The sequence below is a fragment of the Pseudopodoces humilis genome, chromosome 2 (assembly GCF_049639895.1).
Source record: "Pseudopodoces humilis isolate 2021_Gansu_Grassland_sample_001 chromosome 2, ASM4963989v1, whole genome shotgun sequence".
Taxonomy (NCBI): Eukaryota; Metazoa; Chordata; class Aves; order Passeriformes; family Paridae; genus Pseudopodoces; species Pseudopodoces humilis.
Window position 1 is genome coordinate 47,255,099 of NC_142201.1, and position 20,165 is coordinate 47,275,263.

Genomic DNA, 20,165 nt, shown 5'->3' on the forward strand with positions numbered 1-20,165 from the left:
ATAACTCTGTCTTGTAATTAAATTAAATGTTATATTATATTTGAAACCTTAGGGTTTTTAACTGCAATTTATTTTAATGAGACAATTTCTTCATTACCAGAAACGTATGACACAGATGGCTATAATCCAGAAGCTCCAAGTATAACAAATACTTCAAGACCTATGTATAGACATAGAGTACATGCCCAAAGACCAAATTTGATAGGACTCACGTCAGGTGATATGGATCTCCCACCCAGAGGTATGCTCTCAAAGCTATACTTAGTTTAGCTGATTTTCTTACATTAATGCAGGTTGAGGAACTTTTCAGAGAAAACCTGGAAAACATTGCATTTTTATAAAGTCTTCTGGAATTAAGAGATGTTTAGTTGAATAGGGAACTATGTCTATAATTGCTTTGTGCGTGCATTTTTACAGGTAAAATGAAATCTCTTGCTATAGTATTGCATAGTTTACTCTTAGCTGTAGTAACTGGTCCCTTTGTGTATCTTTTGTACAGAATAATGTTAATGTTTCTGTAGTAGAACCTCAGGATAATTTTTGCTGCTGAGAGGAGGGAGTCATTTTTATCTAGTAGCAGTTTTGTGTATGAGTACTCTTAACCTCGCAGTTCCTGTGGCCCTGAGAAGAAGCAGCAGCACATAAAATGAGAATGGAAGAGGGATAAAACCATTTTTAATGTGGTTTTTATTTGCATTTGTATGTATTTATCTTTAATCTTACTATGTTTCTGTTGGTGTATTTTCAGTGAGGAGTCCCCCAGTGTGATTCCTGTTCTTCAGCAAAAGTGACTCCTTTCCCACTCCATCCATAAATCTTGCTCCTAGGTGTTAGTGCCCTGGAGTACTGTGCATTTCCTATCATGACCATTTTTGTGTGTGCCATCTAATAGTAGAATGGAGATGTTATCTGGAGTGGTGTTAGCCTCAGAGTATTGCATGGGACATTGTGAATCATTGTGAATCAGAGCGCAGTCATCTCGAGGCAGATGCCTTCTGTCACACCTCTTTTGTTTTCTGTATGTGTGATGTTACTGTGACAAAATGAGTGCTATTAGCTGTTTTGATCTGTCACAGCATCTGTTGATAGTTAAAAAGAGAAGCCTGTGACCAAGGTTTGATTCAGTCAGAACAAGAATCATTGTAATTTCAAAATAAACAATTGTGCTTTTCGGTGCAAATTCAATGTGAGCAGAATACTTTTTTACAATCAAATACACAGGAAATAATTTTTTAAAAAGTAAAATCTTCTCATCTATTTACAGAAAAACCTCCTAATAAAAGTAGCATGAGAATAGTGGTGGATGCTGAATCCAGGAAAAGAACAATTGGTGCAGGGGATGGTGGAGTTCCTACAAAGAAGACTTGGTTTGACAAGTGAGTGACTGTTAAACCCAGTGTTGGCTTAAGAGTTGGAATTTCATTAACTGCTTTACTGTAACCTGAAACATATGTATATGTCTATAAATTCCAAGCAGGTGAAACTGTGAGTACACTGCTGGTACTAAAGTAAATCATACTATATAGTATAAGCTGTATTTGACTGTCTTCTATCAAAGGTAGTATAGAGATCGATGAAGTTGCTTTGGATGATACTTAGATCTGTTCCTTGAAAGTTGGCATGATCTAAGAAACAGGGAAGCTACAATGTGATGGTTGTTAGAGATGACTGATTTTAGTTGTGAAATTTTAGCACTTCTATTTTCGTTTGAGTTGCCAGATATGTTACTGAGAAAAAAACTGTGTGCAAGGTTGGAAGGGGTTTTAAGAGATTTTTGGGAGTGAGGAGAGTCTTGATAATAGTTATTTGAAACAGCAGTGGTGAAATTTCATGGACTAACTAAGAAACAGTTTTTGGAGAGAATCAGCATGGAAGTCAGGAATTACTGACATTAGCAAATAAATGTGAGTTATTTCACAGATTTATGTGCAGGAATATGCTGAAAATATCAGTGGGGAAGATAGCAGATGTATGGGCATGTGTCCTGTATGCTCCTTCACTTTTGTAAAATTGCATTATTTTTTAAGTCTGCAGATCATTGTGTCTCATGCACATATGCTTCTGTGTAAGCATATACAATTTAACATTGTGTTTGCTAGTTTGCTATGGATTTCTGGCTTGATTTTTTATTTGTTGCAGGCAAAATTTTAACAGAACAAATAGTCCAGGTTTCCAGAAGAAAGTGCAGTTTGGAAATGAAAATACAAAACTTGAATTGCGAAAAGTTCCTCCAGAACTTAACAACATCAGCAAACTTAATGAGCACTTCAGTAAGTTTGGAAACTTAGTCAACTTGCAGGTAAGAGTCAACAAAGAGAAAGCAGTACAGTACGCTTTGATACAAAGGTAGTGGTAGTTGCTAAAAGCAGAATGCCAGGTTTTTTCCTGGTTCCCTGAAACTCTTTATTATTTTCTTAACTTGTTCCTTAAACAAGATCTCATTGCTTTTACTGATATTGCCATTAAAGAAGCAGAAATGAAATGTTCTAGTAATTTTTTAGGTTTTGGACAAATGTGTTCCTCAGAGATAAGAATTTTATTAAGAGACGTTTTTTTAAACATTGAAAATTGTACATGGGTTTTTATCACCCATTTTCTCGAGTTTGCATTTGCTATCATAAATGCTCTGTGTATTCAGAGATAAATTGTAAATACAGAAAACCTGTATTTCTTTTCCAGAAAGCAGTCCCTGTGACATACTTGCTTTCTAGTTCCACAGTAATGATGGTTTGTCCCTTAAAATTACTTTGTGGTTTATTGGAGTCAATAAACAATTAAAGAGAGAGGAAAGCAATGAAGGAACTAGGGCTTAACTTGGGCTGATGTTAAATATTGCAGGCTGCAGGAGTAGTGTCAGTATTTCATATCCAGTCTCTAAGCTACTCAGTGTGACCTTTTCACTATGCTTCATTATCAACAAGTTTCAGATGCTACCTTGCATTTTTTTAAACCCTTTCTTGTTTGCTCTGAGGGCTGGAATGAAGAGGTGCAACAATTTTTTTGTGTGTATTGTCACAGTACAGAACAAACCTTCTATGTCTGTCTGAACACTGCAGGGATTTGAAATCTCTCTTAATTGCTAATAAATATTTCTTAAGCCTTTCTGTAGTTCACCTAAGAATATGGGTGTATTAGCAGGGAGTATTATTTATTAAGACAAGTAAAATATGAATGTGTATGGAGAGACAGATGTATATATGGAGATTGCAAATTATGCTCTTCCTGCAAAGAGTATACTCTTGGTTTTTGAAGCTAAAATATGTTTATGCTCAAAGGAGGGAAATCAAAATTAACTTTGCTGTCTAGCTCTGATATTTGATAGGACATTTACTATCTGACCCTGCATTTTTTGTAGTAATTTTCTTTACTTTGCTGATGCTTCCTTTTGTCTTCCAAACAACTAGGCATATTTGCAGGTGGAAATACTGGTTGTCTGGGGGTTTTGCTTTGCTTCATTTGTTTGAGGTTTTTTTAACTATTCCTAAAGTTTATTGGCATAAACTCAAGGTTGATTTTGACATCAGGCTTTCAAACAGGCTCATGAATGGGAAGTATTTATCTAATGACACATAATGGGTATAAATTATAGGCTTCTAAGCCTAAAAGTTAATGATTTAATGATAATTTAGACACAAATGAGAATCCTCTGTGTGGTAAGTTTTGTTTTTCTGTTTTAAATTTTAGGTTGCATATCAAGGTGATCCAGAAGGTGCCCTTATTCAGTTTGCCACACATGAGGAAGCAAAGAAAGCTATATCAAGTACAGAAGCAGTATTAAATAATCGTTTTATTAAAGTTTATTGGCATCGAGAAGGCAGCACACCACAAATCCAGACTACTGCACAGAAGGTAGAGGCTCTGAGCCTGTTCTAGAATACTATGTAAAATAGATTATTCAAAATGTTTTTAAGAGAATGTTTATATCAAGTAAACTAAGTTCTTTTGAGATAATGACTTCTTCATGTAATTAATTTTCCAAAGTCACTCTTCAGTTGTAAATTCTTCAACTCATACACAACGTTCAGCAGTTGATTAGAAAGATAAGTATGAAGGTATTTAAAGAAAGCACTTTAGCACTTTTGGTGTAATCCACTCTGTTATCATGTCAAGCAAGATGTGATGCAGCTCTCTGCTGAATAGCATCTATTTTGCTTTAATTAGTATAGGCTTTTCTGTTTTTTCTGGTGAGCATAAGAAAAGCAGTAGAGTTATATTTCTTTTCGTGAAAGATGATATCTGTTTTCTTTCAAGAGGTTCTGGTATTCCCTCTTTTCTATCAAGCACTTTTCCTTTTCTTTCCTGTTGAACAAAGTAGCAGAAGAGTTTGTTTTACGCAGAGTATACAAACATAGATCTAAGGACTTGCAAACGGCAGTGGAAGAGGAGAAGTGCATTAGAAGATACTAATTTTGTAGGAGGGGATCCAGGGACATTTTTAAGTAGAGAGGTAGCTGCTGATCTCTATGATATCCTGGGACGTAATATCTGTGAATGGATTGGAGGTGTATCAAAAGAGGTCCAGACTGGGCATGAAACATTTCTTTACTGAATGGTCAGACAGTGACACAGGTTTTCTAGAGAGGTGGCTATGGCCCCAAGCCTGTCACTGTTTAAGAGGTATTTGGACAGTGTCCTTAACAATGTGCTTTAACTTTTGGTCAGCCCTGAAGTGATTGTTGGACTAGATGATTGTTGCAGGTCCCTTACAACTGAAATACACTAATCTACATTTTTTTATTGAATTACAGAGGATCACCTGTAGCACTGACACCAGCAGCATTGACAATGTTAAAAAAATAAAACAGCAGTTACTGTTGTGAAGGGTAGATTTGTAACCTGTGTCAAGCCAAATCAGACTTGTCAGCAGTACAGTAGTGGCTGTACTCAAGCAAAAGGGGAACCTTGAGACCTTGAGTTCTCCCTGGCTCTGTGGATTATTGAGTAGAGGCTTTTCAGCACCTGGTGTAGCAAGTTCTACAAAATACTTGTGTATCCTGCTCTATTGCATTTGCCATCAGTGTGGAACAGCATGTTCTGCTTCAAAAGCATGAGACAGGCACTGTAGAAGAAATGGTCAATCATATATGCTGATATAATACGTGAATGACTTGCTAGAGGATTTTTTCAATTACTGCTCTGAGTTGAGAATTCCTGCTTTCTCTTGATGGTGTATGTCATCATCATTGAGAATCAGTGACCTGGTTTTCCATGTCAGTCCTGCTGTACAGCATTTTAGGAGTTTCCTTTCACTCCTTTGTAAGAAATGCCCTGATTTTTATCTTAAAAAATTCGATTTTAATCACATCTATCTCACTAAGTTCCCTGTTACTATCTTTCAGATTTTATCGATATCCTTAATGCTTTGTCTAAAGTAGTGCTGCTCAAAATGGTGTTTATTTTCTAAGCCTGATTTTCTTCTCAGCCAGAAGAGGGCAGTGGAGTATGCAATTTGCATTCCTACAGACATTCCCTCTTGCTCAAAGGATAACTTGGACTATGCTATCAGCTTATTTCCTGATTATGCTGTTGAGAATATTATATGGAGTTTTAACTCTATATTTCCAAACAAACATTCCATCTATATCTTTGCTCTTTTTAGTAGTCTCATAATTTTTAGTGGTGTTAACGGCTTCCAATCACCCCACCTTTAACAAGTTAACTTTGCTGGTTTGAGAATGAATTCCCCTTAGTCCTGCGGACAGTATTAAATTTTCCTGCCTCACCATGAGCAGCCATTCAGCACATGTCAGCCAACTTCATTTTGAAGTCTGTTATCAGCAACAGAAGGCACACAGTAACAAGAAAAACTTTTAACAGGAAATGAAAATTTTAAGTGCAGTGCTTCTATGTTCTTCTACCACGAGATATAACATTTAACAAATTGTTAAGTCAGTAAACAGGTATTTTTTGTTAATAAGTCTTTCAGGAGCATGAATATTTACTTCTCTTTTAATTGTAATAAATATTTGGTATCATATCTTTGAGTAATATGGAAACTTCATACTTCTTCAAATACTGTAAATATGTGTATTTTTGTCAAGATTTCTATTATGTTAATTAATTATGGGTTAATTCCTGTATTTTTAATGGCTTCCAGACAGATTTTGTCTGTCAGGCACCAAAGACAGGCTTTTGAATTTTCTTCAGGATGAAGTCAGTTGACTTAAATTGTCCCTTCAGTAGTCTCTGGTCCAGCACAATTGCTTAATCATTGCTATTTCATCAGCAGGATTACTTTGGAAAAATTTTTGCTGTAGCATTTCTGAGAGCGGTGGAAATACTTAGGTGAAGATAGTGGAAGTCAGCTATAATAAATCATCAAATAAAGGGCTTCTGCCAAGAAGCAAAAAATTATTTGCTCTCCACATCTGAGGAAGATAAAATGGGAAGTTCTGGGCTTAAAAGGCAGCACAAAGAGATTTAGGTTAAATATTAAAAAAAACATTTCCTAATGCTCAAGCATACTGAAGCACTTTTGCCAAGCGAGGTGACTGGGTCTGTTTCATTGGAAATCTGTAAGAATGAGATGGATAGATAGATACTGTCAGTAATGGCATAACTGACTTTGCCCTGCAGTGGAGAAATGGATTAGGTGACCTTCTGAGAGCTATAAATATGACAATAAGCTTACTTGGAAGCATATTTTTTGGTCTTAACTGTTGAATGTTTTTGTCAAAGAAAAAAAAAAGAAAGGTGTCAGGGTACATGCATGGAAGATTCAAAGATTATATGCTCACTTTTCTTTTTCTTCAGTCCCATGACTGCGTGTTTCTCTATCCTTTTTTTTTCTGTTTTGTTCAAGTTAAACACATAGGAGATGAAAAGTGGTGTATCAGTGTAAAAAGTGAGAGTCTTTGTGATACAAGTTTGTAAGTAAATGGTTGATGTTGAAAGAGTTGTGAGAGGAATCAGAAGACTTCTTTATTACGTTTTTTCTTGTTCTAACAGGTAGAATCTAAGTTAGGCTGAGTAGATGTAATTAATAGAAATAAATCAGAGTTGTTTGGTCAGTTCTTTTACCTGCAAGTGCAAAATGGATGTTATTGGCAATCAATCACACTTCACAAATATTCAGTATAACATGATAAATCTCATGAAGTGGTTGTTTTTCCCATCAGGTGAAAAAGCCGTTGAGTGGTAGAAGGGAGGAAACGTAAATGTAAATTCCATTATAATTTCATTGTGTACTAACTTAATGACCCACATAGCAGCCTTTTGTTGTTAATCTTGCACTGTGCCTTTTGGGGGCTGGGGCGGTGTTCCAGGTGATCCAGCCCTTAGTGCAGCAGCCCACTTTGCCTGTAGTGAAGCAGTCGGTGAAGGAGCGGCTGGGCCCAGTACCTGCGAGTAATATTGAACCTGCAGAAGCACAGGGTGCCAACACAGAAGTCACTCAGGTTTGTTGAGTGCCTCTTCTTTCTGAAATAGGTTCTGTAGTGTATGAATGCACTGGTTACTTCTATAGTGTGAGTACACATTTACTTCTTCAAATTGCATCTGCTTACATTGTTAGTGGTGTTTTCCTGCTAAGGTTTTCCTCAGTGCAATGATATTTGGCTTTTTTACCTGAGTGTAGTTTAATAATTAATATTTTTTTGATATTATAGCTTTTTACATAGTTTAAAAAGAAAAGCTGAAAGGCTCTCAGACTGTTTCAGGATTGTTGTGTTGTATTGCTAGTGTCAGATTTCAAAATAAAGTGAATGTCTTCCCAAAGAACTGAAAGCTAATTTTTTTTTAAATGTATATATATTTTATCTGTTAAGCATGTAAAACCACTAGAGAATGAAGCTCTGTATCTAGAAGAATTTAATAAAAGGAAGAATGTAACCACAGTACCAGTGTGACTAATGATGGAATATGGTGTGTTACTCCCATTAGAAATAATCTTTAATGTTTTATTATATTTGCGATATTTCATTATTAGTATTATGCCACTGCTTTGGTTTTACTTCTGGAAAGGAAGACCAGTACAAATCAGAGCACATTTGTAGTCCAAATTCGAACATCTTTCTGCATTTCATGCAGGTGTAATCTGCATATAGCAGATTATAGAGCACAAGAACTGTAGTGTATTTAAAAGGGCCTGTGCAGATAATCCTCTGCCATCTAGCATGTTTTGCCATCTTGCAAAAAATATGTAGGATAATCTTTGATTCCAAATTTGGCTTCATACTTGTCTTACCCAGTTATAGACGTATATTAACCACAAAATCTAAAATGAATTTTATCAACTCTTTGAATATTTTTCTTCTATTGTTGTTCAAAAATCTATGGTTTTATTAGTTACATTTTTTTTCTAAATTGCTAATGCTTGTAGTCTACATTTGAACTACAATTTTGCTTTGTTTTCTTAGAATGTGACTAAATTATCTGTGAAAGATAGACTGGGTTTTGTGTCAAAGCCAGTTACTCCAACAACTGAAAAGGTAAGAAAATATCTCATATTCTCTTCTCTCATATTTATTTTCAGTAGAATTAGTTTTTTTATGAAACCTCTTGTGTCAAAATTCTTTTATAACTACAAGTAAAATAATTTGTGAAGTGTTAGTTTTAGGAAGTATAATAAATCAAAACTCAGATTATTGATAAATGATTATAAGAAGGACAAAAGCGTCTATTTTGTGAATTTTGTTTAATCTATCAGGTTCCTTTTATTCAGTCATAAAAAGAACTTGATATGTTCTGTAATCTTGAGTGGTTTAGAAGTGTACAAAAATCAATTGTAAAAAAAAATGAATTTTGACATTACATATGACACTTTAAAAGCAGTTCTGTAAAAATGTTTCTGGACTTCTGTGCCCCTTAAAAGGTGATGCTGCAAACATTTACTGTTTTATTTGATTTTACAATTTGCAGTACTTGTGAAAAGATAAAGGTGGAAATTAATCAGTATAGGAAGGACAAAGAGAGGTAAGGTGGGAAAGGTGCATCTGAATTGTGGTTATGAGCTATGTATTCTGGCCAGTGGTTCCAGTATTTAGAGTACAAAGTGGCTGATGTGTTTACTATAGTAGCAAAGTTTATAATGCATGTTTCCAGATCTATTTAGCACTTCAGGGGACAGGCTTCCCCAATGTTTTTAACATTCATATGAGAAAACTTGTAGTAGAAAGACAGCAAGTTTTACCCTGAAACAACATTCCTCTGTCTAGGTATATGTGTTTTCTATTGGGAATTAGCTCAACCTGAAATAAATGAAGCATCCACTGTATTTCCCCACACATATCCCCTCCCCTTTTCATTATGAGAGTTGATGGATTAAGTGGCATCTAACAGGTAAAATTCACTCCAGAGATACTTAGCATAGAAAGGTAACAATACCTGAAGTTGATAATATTAGTTGTAATAATAGAGAATGTGTCTGATTAATTTCAAGCTGAGCAGTCCACCTAAATGCATCGATCAAGGCTTCTTGCCTGTATTTTGTTGTTAGTTTGATTAGTTACATTCTTGGTACTCTAAATTAGTTACAGATAAATAACTTGCTGTGTACTCCTGAACTACATTTTACACACATAATACATGCTTACTTTAGAAATAGGAAGCCTGCTTCAGCTTGCATCTTGAATGGAAATACTTTTCTTTCCTCATTGCCTAAGAGTTGAGTTATCCTGAAACACTTTGCTACAAAGAGTAAATTTTATGCTAGAATGTTTTCTTTGTTCTGTTGTCTTATAGTACAGATGTGATTGTGCTAAGCAGCTGAGCTGTTCACTGGGTTTGTTATGAAACAACAGTTTCCTTTGACAATTTTAGTAGGATTCTGAAACTTGATTTGACTTATATTTACTTAATACTGACTCTTTACAAGGAAATACCTTTTTTAGTTTGCAGTCATTGTATTGTATAACCATTGCAAGTAAAATGATTGACATTTGTCAAAAATAAGAGATGTCGTGTCCTAGATGGTTTTTTTGCGCCTAATGGAGTGCACGGTTTGACAGGAACTTTGCAATGAGAAGGGAGGTTGCTATTCTTCCCAAAGAGCAGGAGAAAAGGTGATAAAAGTCAGTGTGAGACCTTGTAAGATCTGTATAGGGACTTGCAATCTATGGACTTGTGAAGAGTTTCATGCTATTCACACGGTTCGTTCTCTTGAATAGTATTAAGTGATTTAGAAGACCTTAGTTTTTGCTTTTGACTTCTCTGTGTTGGTGCTGTGGCATCTCTCCTTACATCTCCTACATAGCAAAGAGGAGGAGGTGTGGTTCACTCTGCTCCTGAGGACAGTTCAGGGCAAAAGGAATGTGTCAGTATTTTTGTCTTTGCTTGCTCCTCTGCTTGTCTTGTAGCCTGTCCTAAAGCTACTTTGTAATAGAAACTGTATGGTTGGGATATGCATACTTTAATGTTCTTTAATAGATTTAGAAAAAATCCTTAATCTTTGTAATGGCCTGCTTAGAGCATTTTGTACCACCTTCCATAGTACCGCATAATATGTGTTAGTTTCTTTTTGCTGTTGTTTTCTGTGCACTGCTTACTCTTGAAAACACTTTACTGTGGGAAGAAATAGGATAAATATCACACTGAAGTGCAAAGGGTTTATATGAACTGTTCCTGTTTTAAATTCTTCTAAACTCTTGGTCTTTTCTGTCTTTCTGTTTCTTGTCTGTCTCTTTTTTTTCTCCTTCTGTTGGTGGGCATTTTGTCTATTTTATGGAGTGCATGGTGACCAATAGAATCTGCATGCATCTTTTAATTTTCCGCATAGATAGGAAGTATTTTTAAACTCCTGGAAGTAATACCAGTTGCATAATTGCTTCTACTTGCTAACAAGGTGGACAAGATCATGCCTTTATTATCTCTAGGACTTAGCCATGAATTTTTCAGTATTAGCATGCCCAAAAAAGTCTTTAAGGAACAGGCTAAGAAAACATAATAGTTCAAATCTTCAGGTATTGTGCAGACATGCATAGTATGTTTTAGAGAGATTGGAAAGCAGTCATCAGTGTTCTCAGTAAGTCATGGAGAAATTTCATACCTCATTACAATTGTAGGAAAAAGAACAGAGAGACATAGGAGTCTCTTCCTTTGCTGTATAATATTGAAGACTTCCTGGTACTTGAGTTACCTCTTGCTATTGTGCAAACTCTACTTCACACCAACTGCATATGAAAAGAAACTGTTGGACCTTAGTCTCTAAAATTATGTTGAACTTTTACTTGGAAAATTCATGCAGCTGTGAAATACTGTATTCAAACCACAAAAACAACAGTTACTTTTTCAAAAACCTCTATCTTCTGTTTCCTTAGTTATGCTCAAATACGTAAATATTTATGTATTTGAAACTTGGAAGTATATAGAAAATCTCAGTGGAGAGGAGTTATAAGCTGATGTTGATAGCTTACATATCTGTTGTGGTGCTGCCTCTTCAGAATTTGTTTAACTTCAACAACTACAAATATAATTGCTACACCAAATTTTTGTATTCCGTAATCAAAGGAGACAAAAGAAAAGACACTTATATATTTTTAAGCACTCATGCGGGTTTTTTAAAAGATTGAAATTCACTGGCAAAAAAATAAAATGATTTCCTCCTATAGGTTTTATCTACTTCTACTGGCTTGACAAAAACTGTGTACAACCCTGCTGCTTTGAAGGCAGCACAGAAATCTTTGCCTGTTGTTTCCACTTCCGTGCTAGACTCTAATGAAGCACAGAAGAAAAAACAGGTAAATTAAATATGCTTCTTTTTAAAATGGACCTAAGTTGGGAACTTGTGACCCAGAGATAGAGCACGATGTATATTCATCTCAAGAACATGGATGAAACTTGTTGCAAGATTAAATTCACTATAATGTTTTTTTTCCCCCACATATTACAAGAAAATTCAGCATTGTTTTGTTATTTTTCTGTGTATGTTTAGGCAGTGTAAGCAGGTTTAAAACTGTAGGAGTTCAAAATATGAAACACTTTTTCCTGGAATCAGAATCTATATGTTGAGGTATGAATTGTCTATTGTGAGTGAAAGGAAGTACAGTATAGTTACTGTTCTTCTCTTTTAAACACTTCTGGAACTGGCCCCTATTCTCAGTGTATTTTATATGTGTGACCAAAATTGTTTCTTTGAGAAAACTGAGAGTTTTATGACTCTGCATTTTGTTGTTTCCGAGCTATAATTCTTCTGCACCCATTTTTATTTTTACATAGTGCTAGGTTTTCTTTTTTATTTATGTTAGAAAGAAAATGCAGCAAAAATGTATTTGGCCTTAACAGGTCTCTCAGTTACAGTTTAGCTTGCTTAGAATTTTTTAAGAGAGCAAAGCTCATTCTTGAGGTTTATTCTTATCATTTAGAGAAACTAAAATACAGGACATTGTTTGCCTTACGGTTTTTTAACCTCAAATTAAGAATACAATACTAAGTTATGTCTAAACACAAGTGTTGAAATTAGTATAATTGTTAAACAAAGACTTAGTTCAGATACTGCTAAATTTCTGTAGTTTATATCTAATGTTTTTTGAACTACCAGTTTGTAGCTGCATATGAGTTTTGCCATTGGTCCAGAATTTAAAGAAAGCAGTTCTGATTTTGAAATTTCATTTCATGATTGTCCCCTAACACGTTTTTAGAATTAGTGCCTTTATCTTTCAAGTTAAGATGCTAAATTCCTGTAAAATGGCATAAAACTTGTGATAAAATGGCTGACGCATCATAACAACTGTAGAGGGTTTTTTGAGAGAAGTCACTAAAGTTGTGCCTAAGTGATTGGCTCTTTTTTCATGTGATCTTGTGCTCCTTCCTGCCTTCAGAGATTTCTGTTATAATATACTAGTATTTGTGGAAAAACATGATTTTGTGGGGCTGACTCCGTTCTTTTCCTCCTGTCTCCCTAGCTTTTTTTCGCATTCATCCCCTTATCTTACCTTCCCTTTCCCTTCAGAAAAATGATTGCGCACTGTATTGAAAAACTAACATTTCATGCAACAGAATTTGTCAGTATTTGGGAAGACATACAGAAACTTGACTATTATTTCTTTTTCTATGGCTGTTGTGCATTTACAGTCTTTGTATAAGATATTCCACTTGCAATTGATCCTAGCTGATCATCTTCTGTCTCTCCTTTACTATTCCATTAAATATGTTATCAAAACTCTTAAGGGTTTTCTGCTGTCTAAGACTTCTGTATTTGAGAACAAGAAGCAACTGCTTTCTTACAAGCACCATTAGTAGAGCACAGCAGGGGTGGCATCTCCTCCTGCTTCTCATTCCGCGTGCAATATTGTCACTTACTGATCAATTTCAGTTAATTTTGATTTGCCCGTTGCCTGGTCAAGGTTCTCTTGTTGGCAGATGGAGTAGCTGTACTTGTCGCTTCCCAGTTAGAGCACTCAGACACAAAAGAGGTGCTTTTCTTTGGATGACACTTCAAGTTTAGAAAATAGAATGTGTTTTCTTACTTGTAACAGTTCTGTAAACTGTGTTTTAATTGATGGACTTGATTTACAGTTGCTTTCAAGATAATTGTGCTCACATATTTAAACACTTGCATGCTGTACCTCTTGAGGTAGTGTAATATGTTGCCTTTCAGCTTTCAGTGGAGTTTTGTAAGGTGTTACTTTATATGATTAGTAGTAAAGTCTTCACAGTACAGATCTAACTGAAAAAGATAATTAGATCTTTCTTTAATATGGTAATGCATTGTATTCCAAAACATAGTTGGAAATACCAGTACCTTGCATTTCCTGCTACTAATTATTTCCCTGTTACTGTAAGTTACTACTGTGTAGTTGCCAGGTATAGTACGTTATTAATAATTTAGTTTCAAAGTCTAGAAACTTTTTGTAATCTTTTTATGCTTCTAGGAAGCATTGAGACTTCAACAGGATGTGAGGAAAAAGAAGCAAGAAATCTTGGAGAAGCACATTGAAACACAGAAGGTAAAATATTAGCATTAAAAACAGTCTACCAGTTCAGTTACAAAGTCTCAGTTCAGCATAAAATATTTCAGAATTTATAAGAATGTACAAAAAATGGCCTATAAAATATGTATTCTCTTAGAATGGCATTATTGTACTATTTTGAGTTTATAGTTTTAATCTAACTTGTCCTGTTAAAAAAAAGCCCTACAAGCTTATGCAATTTATGTCCAGTTTTAATTGATAATTGCCTAACTTGGAGGCAACATGCATCTGTTTTTGGGAAGGAAAAGCCTAAGTTCTGTTTGACAAGAGCAAGAGAGAATGATGTAGAAAATTATGTATGACTGCACTTAGGCTTAGGAAGAGAAAAAAGACAAAATGTCATTTAAGTTGAATAAAATTTTGAAGTAATTGAAGTGTGTTAAACAGATCTATCCAAATGAACTGGAAATATCAGACATTCTTTAGGAAACAAATCAAATTCAGACAAAGATTTTGTTTTAACACAATGTGTTAAAAGTCCTGTGTGTTCATTTGTAGGTCACAGCAAAACAAATGCAATATTTGCTTTTTCTGTTAGTTACAATGACCGCTGGAAAACAGATCTGTAGTAGTAGTTGCTGAGTAAAAAGACTTTTATTTTTTCCTGAACTGGACAGATGCTCATTTCAAAGCTGGAGAAGAATAAAGCCATGAAGTCAGAAGACAAAGCAGAAATCATGAAAACACTGGAAATTTTGACTAATAGCATTACCAAGTTAAAGGATGAATTAAAAGGTGTATCACCAGGAGGAGGGACGCCGTTAAAAAGCATGAAAACTAAAACTCAGGTACTCGAGTTTTGAGCTTTTTAATGGATGCATTCATGTGTTTGTTTCAGAGGAGTAAAAATAAGTAGTCTCATCAGCAGTATTTAAACCCCTAACTGGTTTAGTTTTTAAGTCCTCTTTGAAGTGAGATCTGTTTTCCTTCTTATCAAAGGTTAGTTTTAAAACCATGCTGTTGTCTAAAAGCTGTATCTGCTGTTACACAGATACTGCATCATCTGTAAGATCAAAAGAAACAAATCAAAAGTCTTATGATTCTTTGTCTTACTTTATCCAATGCTTTGTGTATAGTCTATTCCTTTCATAAATTTTTAATAGAAATAGTGAAAATAGTATTTTTTACACGAAAAGATTATAGTTAGGCAGCACAAATATCTTCTGGTCAGGCTTAATACAAAAAACTGTACTGGTACATAATTTTCTGTGACTTTTTATGTCAAGGAAATTTGTCAATATATTAACCTTTTAAGATTGAAGATTATACTTGTCAATTTTCCTTTGATCCAGGTGCCCATATTTGGATTTTACTTGTGAGAAGCACTTTTTCCTCTGCTGCTATGCTTGTTGATACATGGCTGTTTACCAGTTTCCTACCTGCCTAAAGATGCAATCATATTACCTTTTTAAAATACACTAATTTGCTTTTTATAGAAGTATTTGTTCCTAAACAGATCACAGCCTTGTAAAGAAATACCAGAAAGAAATACTGAAATTACTGAAATTCTGTGTACTCAACTATAGCTTCTTATATAGTTTGTTAGAAAAAAGTTGAAGCAATATATATTTGTCCTGAAAATGGGCATAAATTGCTAGGGTGGTCAGACAATAGAATAGGTTGCTTGCTGAGAGAGGTGGTGGAGTCACATTCCCTGTGGTGTTTAAGGTGCTTCAGGTGTCTGCATCAGGTGCTGGGTGATGTGGTTTAGCTACACTGGTAGCTCTGGGTTGACAGTTTGGCTTGATGATCTTAAAGATCTTTTCCAACCTTGATGATTCTATGATTCTTGCTCCAGGCTTTTACAGTCTTAGGATACAGGATTGATGAAGGTAAATCTTTCCAGTAAAGACTGAGGAGTAGGAGGTATTGAGTACCTCCACTATTCTCATGTCCTTTGTTGCCAGGTCCTCTAATATCCAGCAGTCAGACCACATTTTTCACAGCATAGTGTTCCTCTTGCTGCTGATTGATGTGTTGGAAGTCCTTGTTTCTCACCCCCCTTGCCAGATTCAAAGCCCTCGGTGGGCTTCAGCTTTCCAAACCAGTACCTGTATGCTCAGACAATTTCACTGTGTCCTCTTCGTACTCTACCTCTTGTACACCTTGGTTTTGGATATAAGTTTTTTTAGAATCGTCATGTTCAGGCAAGCATTCTGCCGCCTTTATTTCCTGCATCTTCTTGGAGGATGCAATTCTCAGAAATCATCCTGCCTTTCCAGCAATTACCCAGACCCATGGTATTAAAACAGAAGTTTTTTTCCAGCTGTCTGAAGAAGGCCTCATTTACTTTCACATGTGACTAGATAGTGTGTAGTACACACCCATTGCAATATCACCTGTGTAGGTCTGCCATTGGTCCTGACTCATAAGCTTTCAGCTGGCTCATCATCTGTCCCCAGGCAGAGCTCTGTGTGTTCATACTGCACTCTCTTAATGAAGAGCAATTTCTACACCTTGCCATCTTGGCTCATCCTTAAGAAACTTTCTGTCCACTGCACCACTCCACTGTCTGTTTCTCTGTGATTCTGTAGTCCCAGGGAGATTATAGCCCTGTAACTGCACACAGACATCCAGTGCCTTCTCTGTTTCACAAGTTTTGTGTGTTAGTGTATAGGCTCTTTAGAGAGGCACTGATTTCCCAGAAGAGGAAGGAGATTTTTCCCCTCTGATGCTGTTGTGTAGGCCCTTCCTCATTTGCATGATTGGTAAGTTTGTATTTGAGATGGTTCTTCAACCCAGTTTTGTTTATCTGTTTATTCTGCCCACGTCACTCTTTGCTTGGTAACCTGGTGTACCACTTCCTTATGTGATAGTTGTTTTTACTAAGAAAAAGTGAGGCAATATACTAACGTTGAAGTTTTAATGAAGTTTTTGACCTGCTTTTCCATTTCCTTTGAAATACAGAAAATGTATTTTCAAAGAAGAAATGTTTTAAGTAAACCCACTACATAGTGGATCTTTGTGCAGTTTTGTTAATATTTGAAATAACAAAAACAATCAGCCCCATCTGACTTCTGTATAAGTGAGGATTTTAGAGCTCTTGGTTAAACTCTACAACTTTGACAATTGTCTGAAAGATTTTGGTCTTGGTTCTCTTGCATTTTTAAGTGTTAAAGACCTGGACAGCTCTGAAGAAGACACTGAAGAAGATATGGAAGATGAGGCCCACATGACTGCCATTATCTTTACTTGTTTTTGCTTCTTCCAGTTCATTCAGATTACAAAAGGCTCTCCCACTTTAAGTGAGAAACCTTTGCTGCCTCTTGGTGTGTCCTGAATGAGGAGGTATTTTCTTCTTCAGACTTGACACAGCTCTGTAAAAGAGGAGTCTTCATTAAGACCACTATAATAAACCTCAAAAGTCTTCATTACACCAGTGTCACTGGCTGCTCTGTGAGTGCTAGCTGCTGGTCATCATTAAACTTCAGAAGCACTTCTTTTGTCATGTCATTGATGTATTGCAACGCAGTGGGATTTGAGAGAAATAGTTTCCAATTTTGAAAATTTGGAAAACCATTATACAGAAGATAATGGATTTTTTTTCATCTGGTTGCAGTAGATAATCAGAAAATGGAGCTTAATAGACTTGAGGTTGAAGCTGCCAGTTGAATAATCCAGTTTTTTTTTCTTTTAAAGATTCCAGGAAAAAAAACAAAAAAAACCCATCACCTTTCTTTATCAAGTGATGACACTTGGTTTCCAGCTGTCACAAGCAGATAACCATTGTCTTTTGACATCCAGCTTTTGCAAATATTCCATGCTGTTGTTTTGAATCAACATGTGTAAATGTGAACTGTTTCACAATCCTCTGTAGTTTTTTTTTATGGTTAGCCTTTGTTTCTGATGTCACTGAAATGTTTGGGTCCTGCTTCTTTCATTAAAAAAAGAAGACAAAAAAGTTTCTCTTTGGATCAGAACTTCAAATTAAGTTTTCATGCTTACTTAAATCTTTCCCTGCACCTCAGTGGTTGCAGTGAACATGTCCTTATTGGGGTTCAGAGATACCTTTCTGTTTCATATATGTTTTCTGAACTTTAATAATTTTTTCAAGATCCTGTGTCTTGGAAGGTAACTTTGAGTGTATCAGAGACCAGTCGTTTGTTAGCAAAGGTCTTACTACTTCCTGTGTTTTTTCACTATTGTCTGAATAGAGCTACCATTTGTGCTTTTGCATTACGACATTGTAATAAACTCAGAAGCTTTTTCTCAGTACTGATCATAGATTTTGTATTCATTCATAGCTGTACTGGCTTTTTTTTTTTTTTCTTCATCTCATCACCATAACCATATAGTCTTGAATTTTTACTGTATGTGTCTTTAGAAAAAATTCCATTAGCTTTGGATTGGCTTGGTAGTCTAAAAGGCTTGATATCACAAAGCTTAGATGAAAGTTTTACCTTGCTATGAAGACTCCTAAGCTTGTGCTAGGTTTGTTTTTGAAAGTGGAAAGCCAGTGTGATAAGCAGTATACCTTAAAAGTTACAGCTTTTAATCAAACAATTGTTTCCTTGGTCAAGAATGTTAACTGTGGAACTAATAATTTGCCATAACAATTTCTTAGATGCAGAAGGAGTTACTAGATACTGAACTGGATTTATACAAGAAGATGCAAGCTGGGGAGGAGGTTACTGAATTAAGACGAAAATATACAGAACTGCAGCTGGAAGTATGTTTGTATCTTCTTTTGTAGCAATTAACTTCTAATAAAATATTTTCCTTTATGTTTAGCTTATGTATTGTATCATGAGTGCAGTATTAAGTTGCATGAAGATGGAGACATTTAACAATAATATTTTAAAAAAACACTTCACCTACTTCAGTGGAATTCAGATATAGTATTGTCTTTAATTGTGATTGCTAATCTATTTAAATTCTGTAACTGTATAGATGACATGATATTTTATGGATTTGTGGTAGTAATGCGTTCTTGAGAACATGGAGTGTTGTTAAATTGTTGCCTGAAGGTAGTTTTGTGTTTGACACAGAAAAGTTAAGAAACACAGCCTGATCTTTTGTTCTTAAGTGTTAGCATCCTTTTAATGAGATTAATCAAAAAGCCTGAGGTGCCAAAAGTAGTATTATTTCAGTGTTGGTTTCAAGGGGAAAACTTAATGAAAGCAAATACAGTGTTGCAAGAAGTATTCAATGTGTAGAAACACAATTTTTTCTTTAAGTACTTGCTTTGAAAAAAAATTGAGATGGCTGAACAAAATTTTCCATATATGTGTCTATTGAGAAATGATGAGTGCTGTGGATGTTATTCTGTGTTATATTGCACTTCTTGCCTATTTGATTGTGTAATATCTACTTGAATCAGTTAGAGATAATCTTATCTCTTTTGACTGGGGGTAAGCAGGGCTGCTGTGACACTTAAATAGCTCTTAATGAAGTCATTAAGACATGATCATGTCTTATGTATAGCTGCATATGAATACAGCACACATACGTGCAGCAAAGTTGCATCAAAATCTTACTTTAAAGCTTGTTATGCAGCTTTGGTAATTGTGAAAATAGTTTTGCTAATAAACCAAGCCAATTGAATAGAGATGGCACAAAAGCTTATGTTAACAGTGTATTTTCTGATGGTGAGTAAAACTGTGTAAGTGTACTGAAAGATTGTTTTTAAATTCTACACCTCAGAAAATATGTGAATTTAATGACATGTAAAATAAGAATAGAAAAGCAGGTGCACATTCACAATATAGTTACATCTTAGCTGAATACACTAATCCTACTCCATCTCTCATTAAGTCTGTATTTTGAGTTATGTAAAAAAGAGCTCTTTCAGGACAGTAATATTTAAAGGAATTTTCTGAAGCCTTTAGCAAATATAAACAAAGTAGATGGAGAAAAACAGGGTCACCAGTGATGCATGCTTACATGGTTCAGGGAACAGCATGAAGTATATCCCTTGTTCAAATTACAAGGGGGATATGTTTGGTTTTTTTTCCCTTGTTTTTTGTTTGATTCTTCAGTATTCTTAAAAATTCTCTTAAAAATTTTTATTCACATATTGTGTATGTGACTTTGACTCCCACAATATTTTATTTGTTGTTTCTTTGACTCATAACCTGTTTTTCTGTTCCAGGTGACCCTGACTTTACTGAAAGAAAATCCAACTAGTTTGCAGCTTGTTTGTTGAGTCAGCATGCCCCAAATTACTCATTTAAACATTTTAAAATGTTTAAAAAAACCCCAAAAAAGAACAAAATGAAAAATACCCAAATATGTCAGGATTCTGTTTATAAAAACCTA

The 20,165-nt window shown here is 35.2% G+C and overlaps 1 protein-coding gene across 3 annotated transcripts in view; it reads left to right on the forward strand.

The window, feature by feature from the left end:
* Positions 1 to 20,165, forward strand: part of RBM26 (RNA binding motif protein 26) — a 49,979-nt gene that overhangs the window by 20,037 nt on the left and 9,777 nt on the right. For 2 of the 3 annotated variants that reach the window (XM_014250656.2, XM_005516433.2), the window contains exons 9-18: positions 101 to 241; positions 1,265 to 1,376; positions 2,140 to 2,299; positions 3,685 to 3,849; positions 7,266 to 7,397; positions 8,358 to 8,429; positions 11,547 to 11,675; positions 13,809 to 13,883; positions 14,525 to 14,695; positions 18,472 to 18,576. In XM_014250656.2, the coding sequence (XP_014106131.1) occupies positions 101 to 241; positions 1,265 to 1,376; positions 2,140 to 2,299; positions 3,685 to 3,849; positions 7,266 to 7,397; positions 8,358 to 8,429; positions 11,547 to 11,675; positions 13,809 to 13,883; positions 14,525 to 14,695; positions 18,472 to 18,576 (1,262 nt within the window). The remainder of the gene's footprint in view (positions 1 to 100; positions 242 to 1,264; positions 1,377 to 2,139; positions 2,300 to 3,684; positions 3,850 to 7,265; positions 7,398 to 8,357; positions 8,430 to 11,546; positions 11,676 to 13,808; positions 13,884 to 14,524; positions 14,696 to 18,471; positions 18,577 to 20,165) is intronic. The other variant, XM_014250669.2, reaches the window with a different exon arrangement.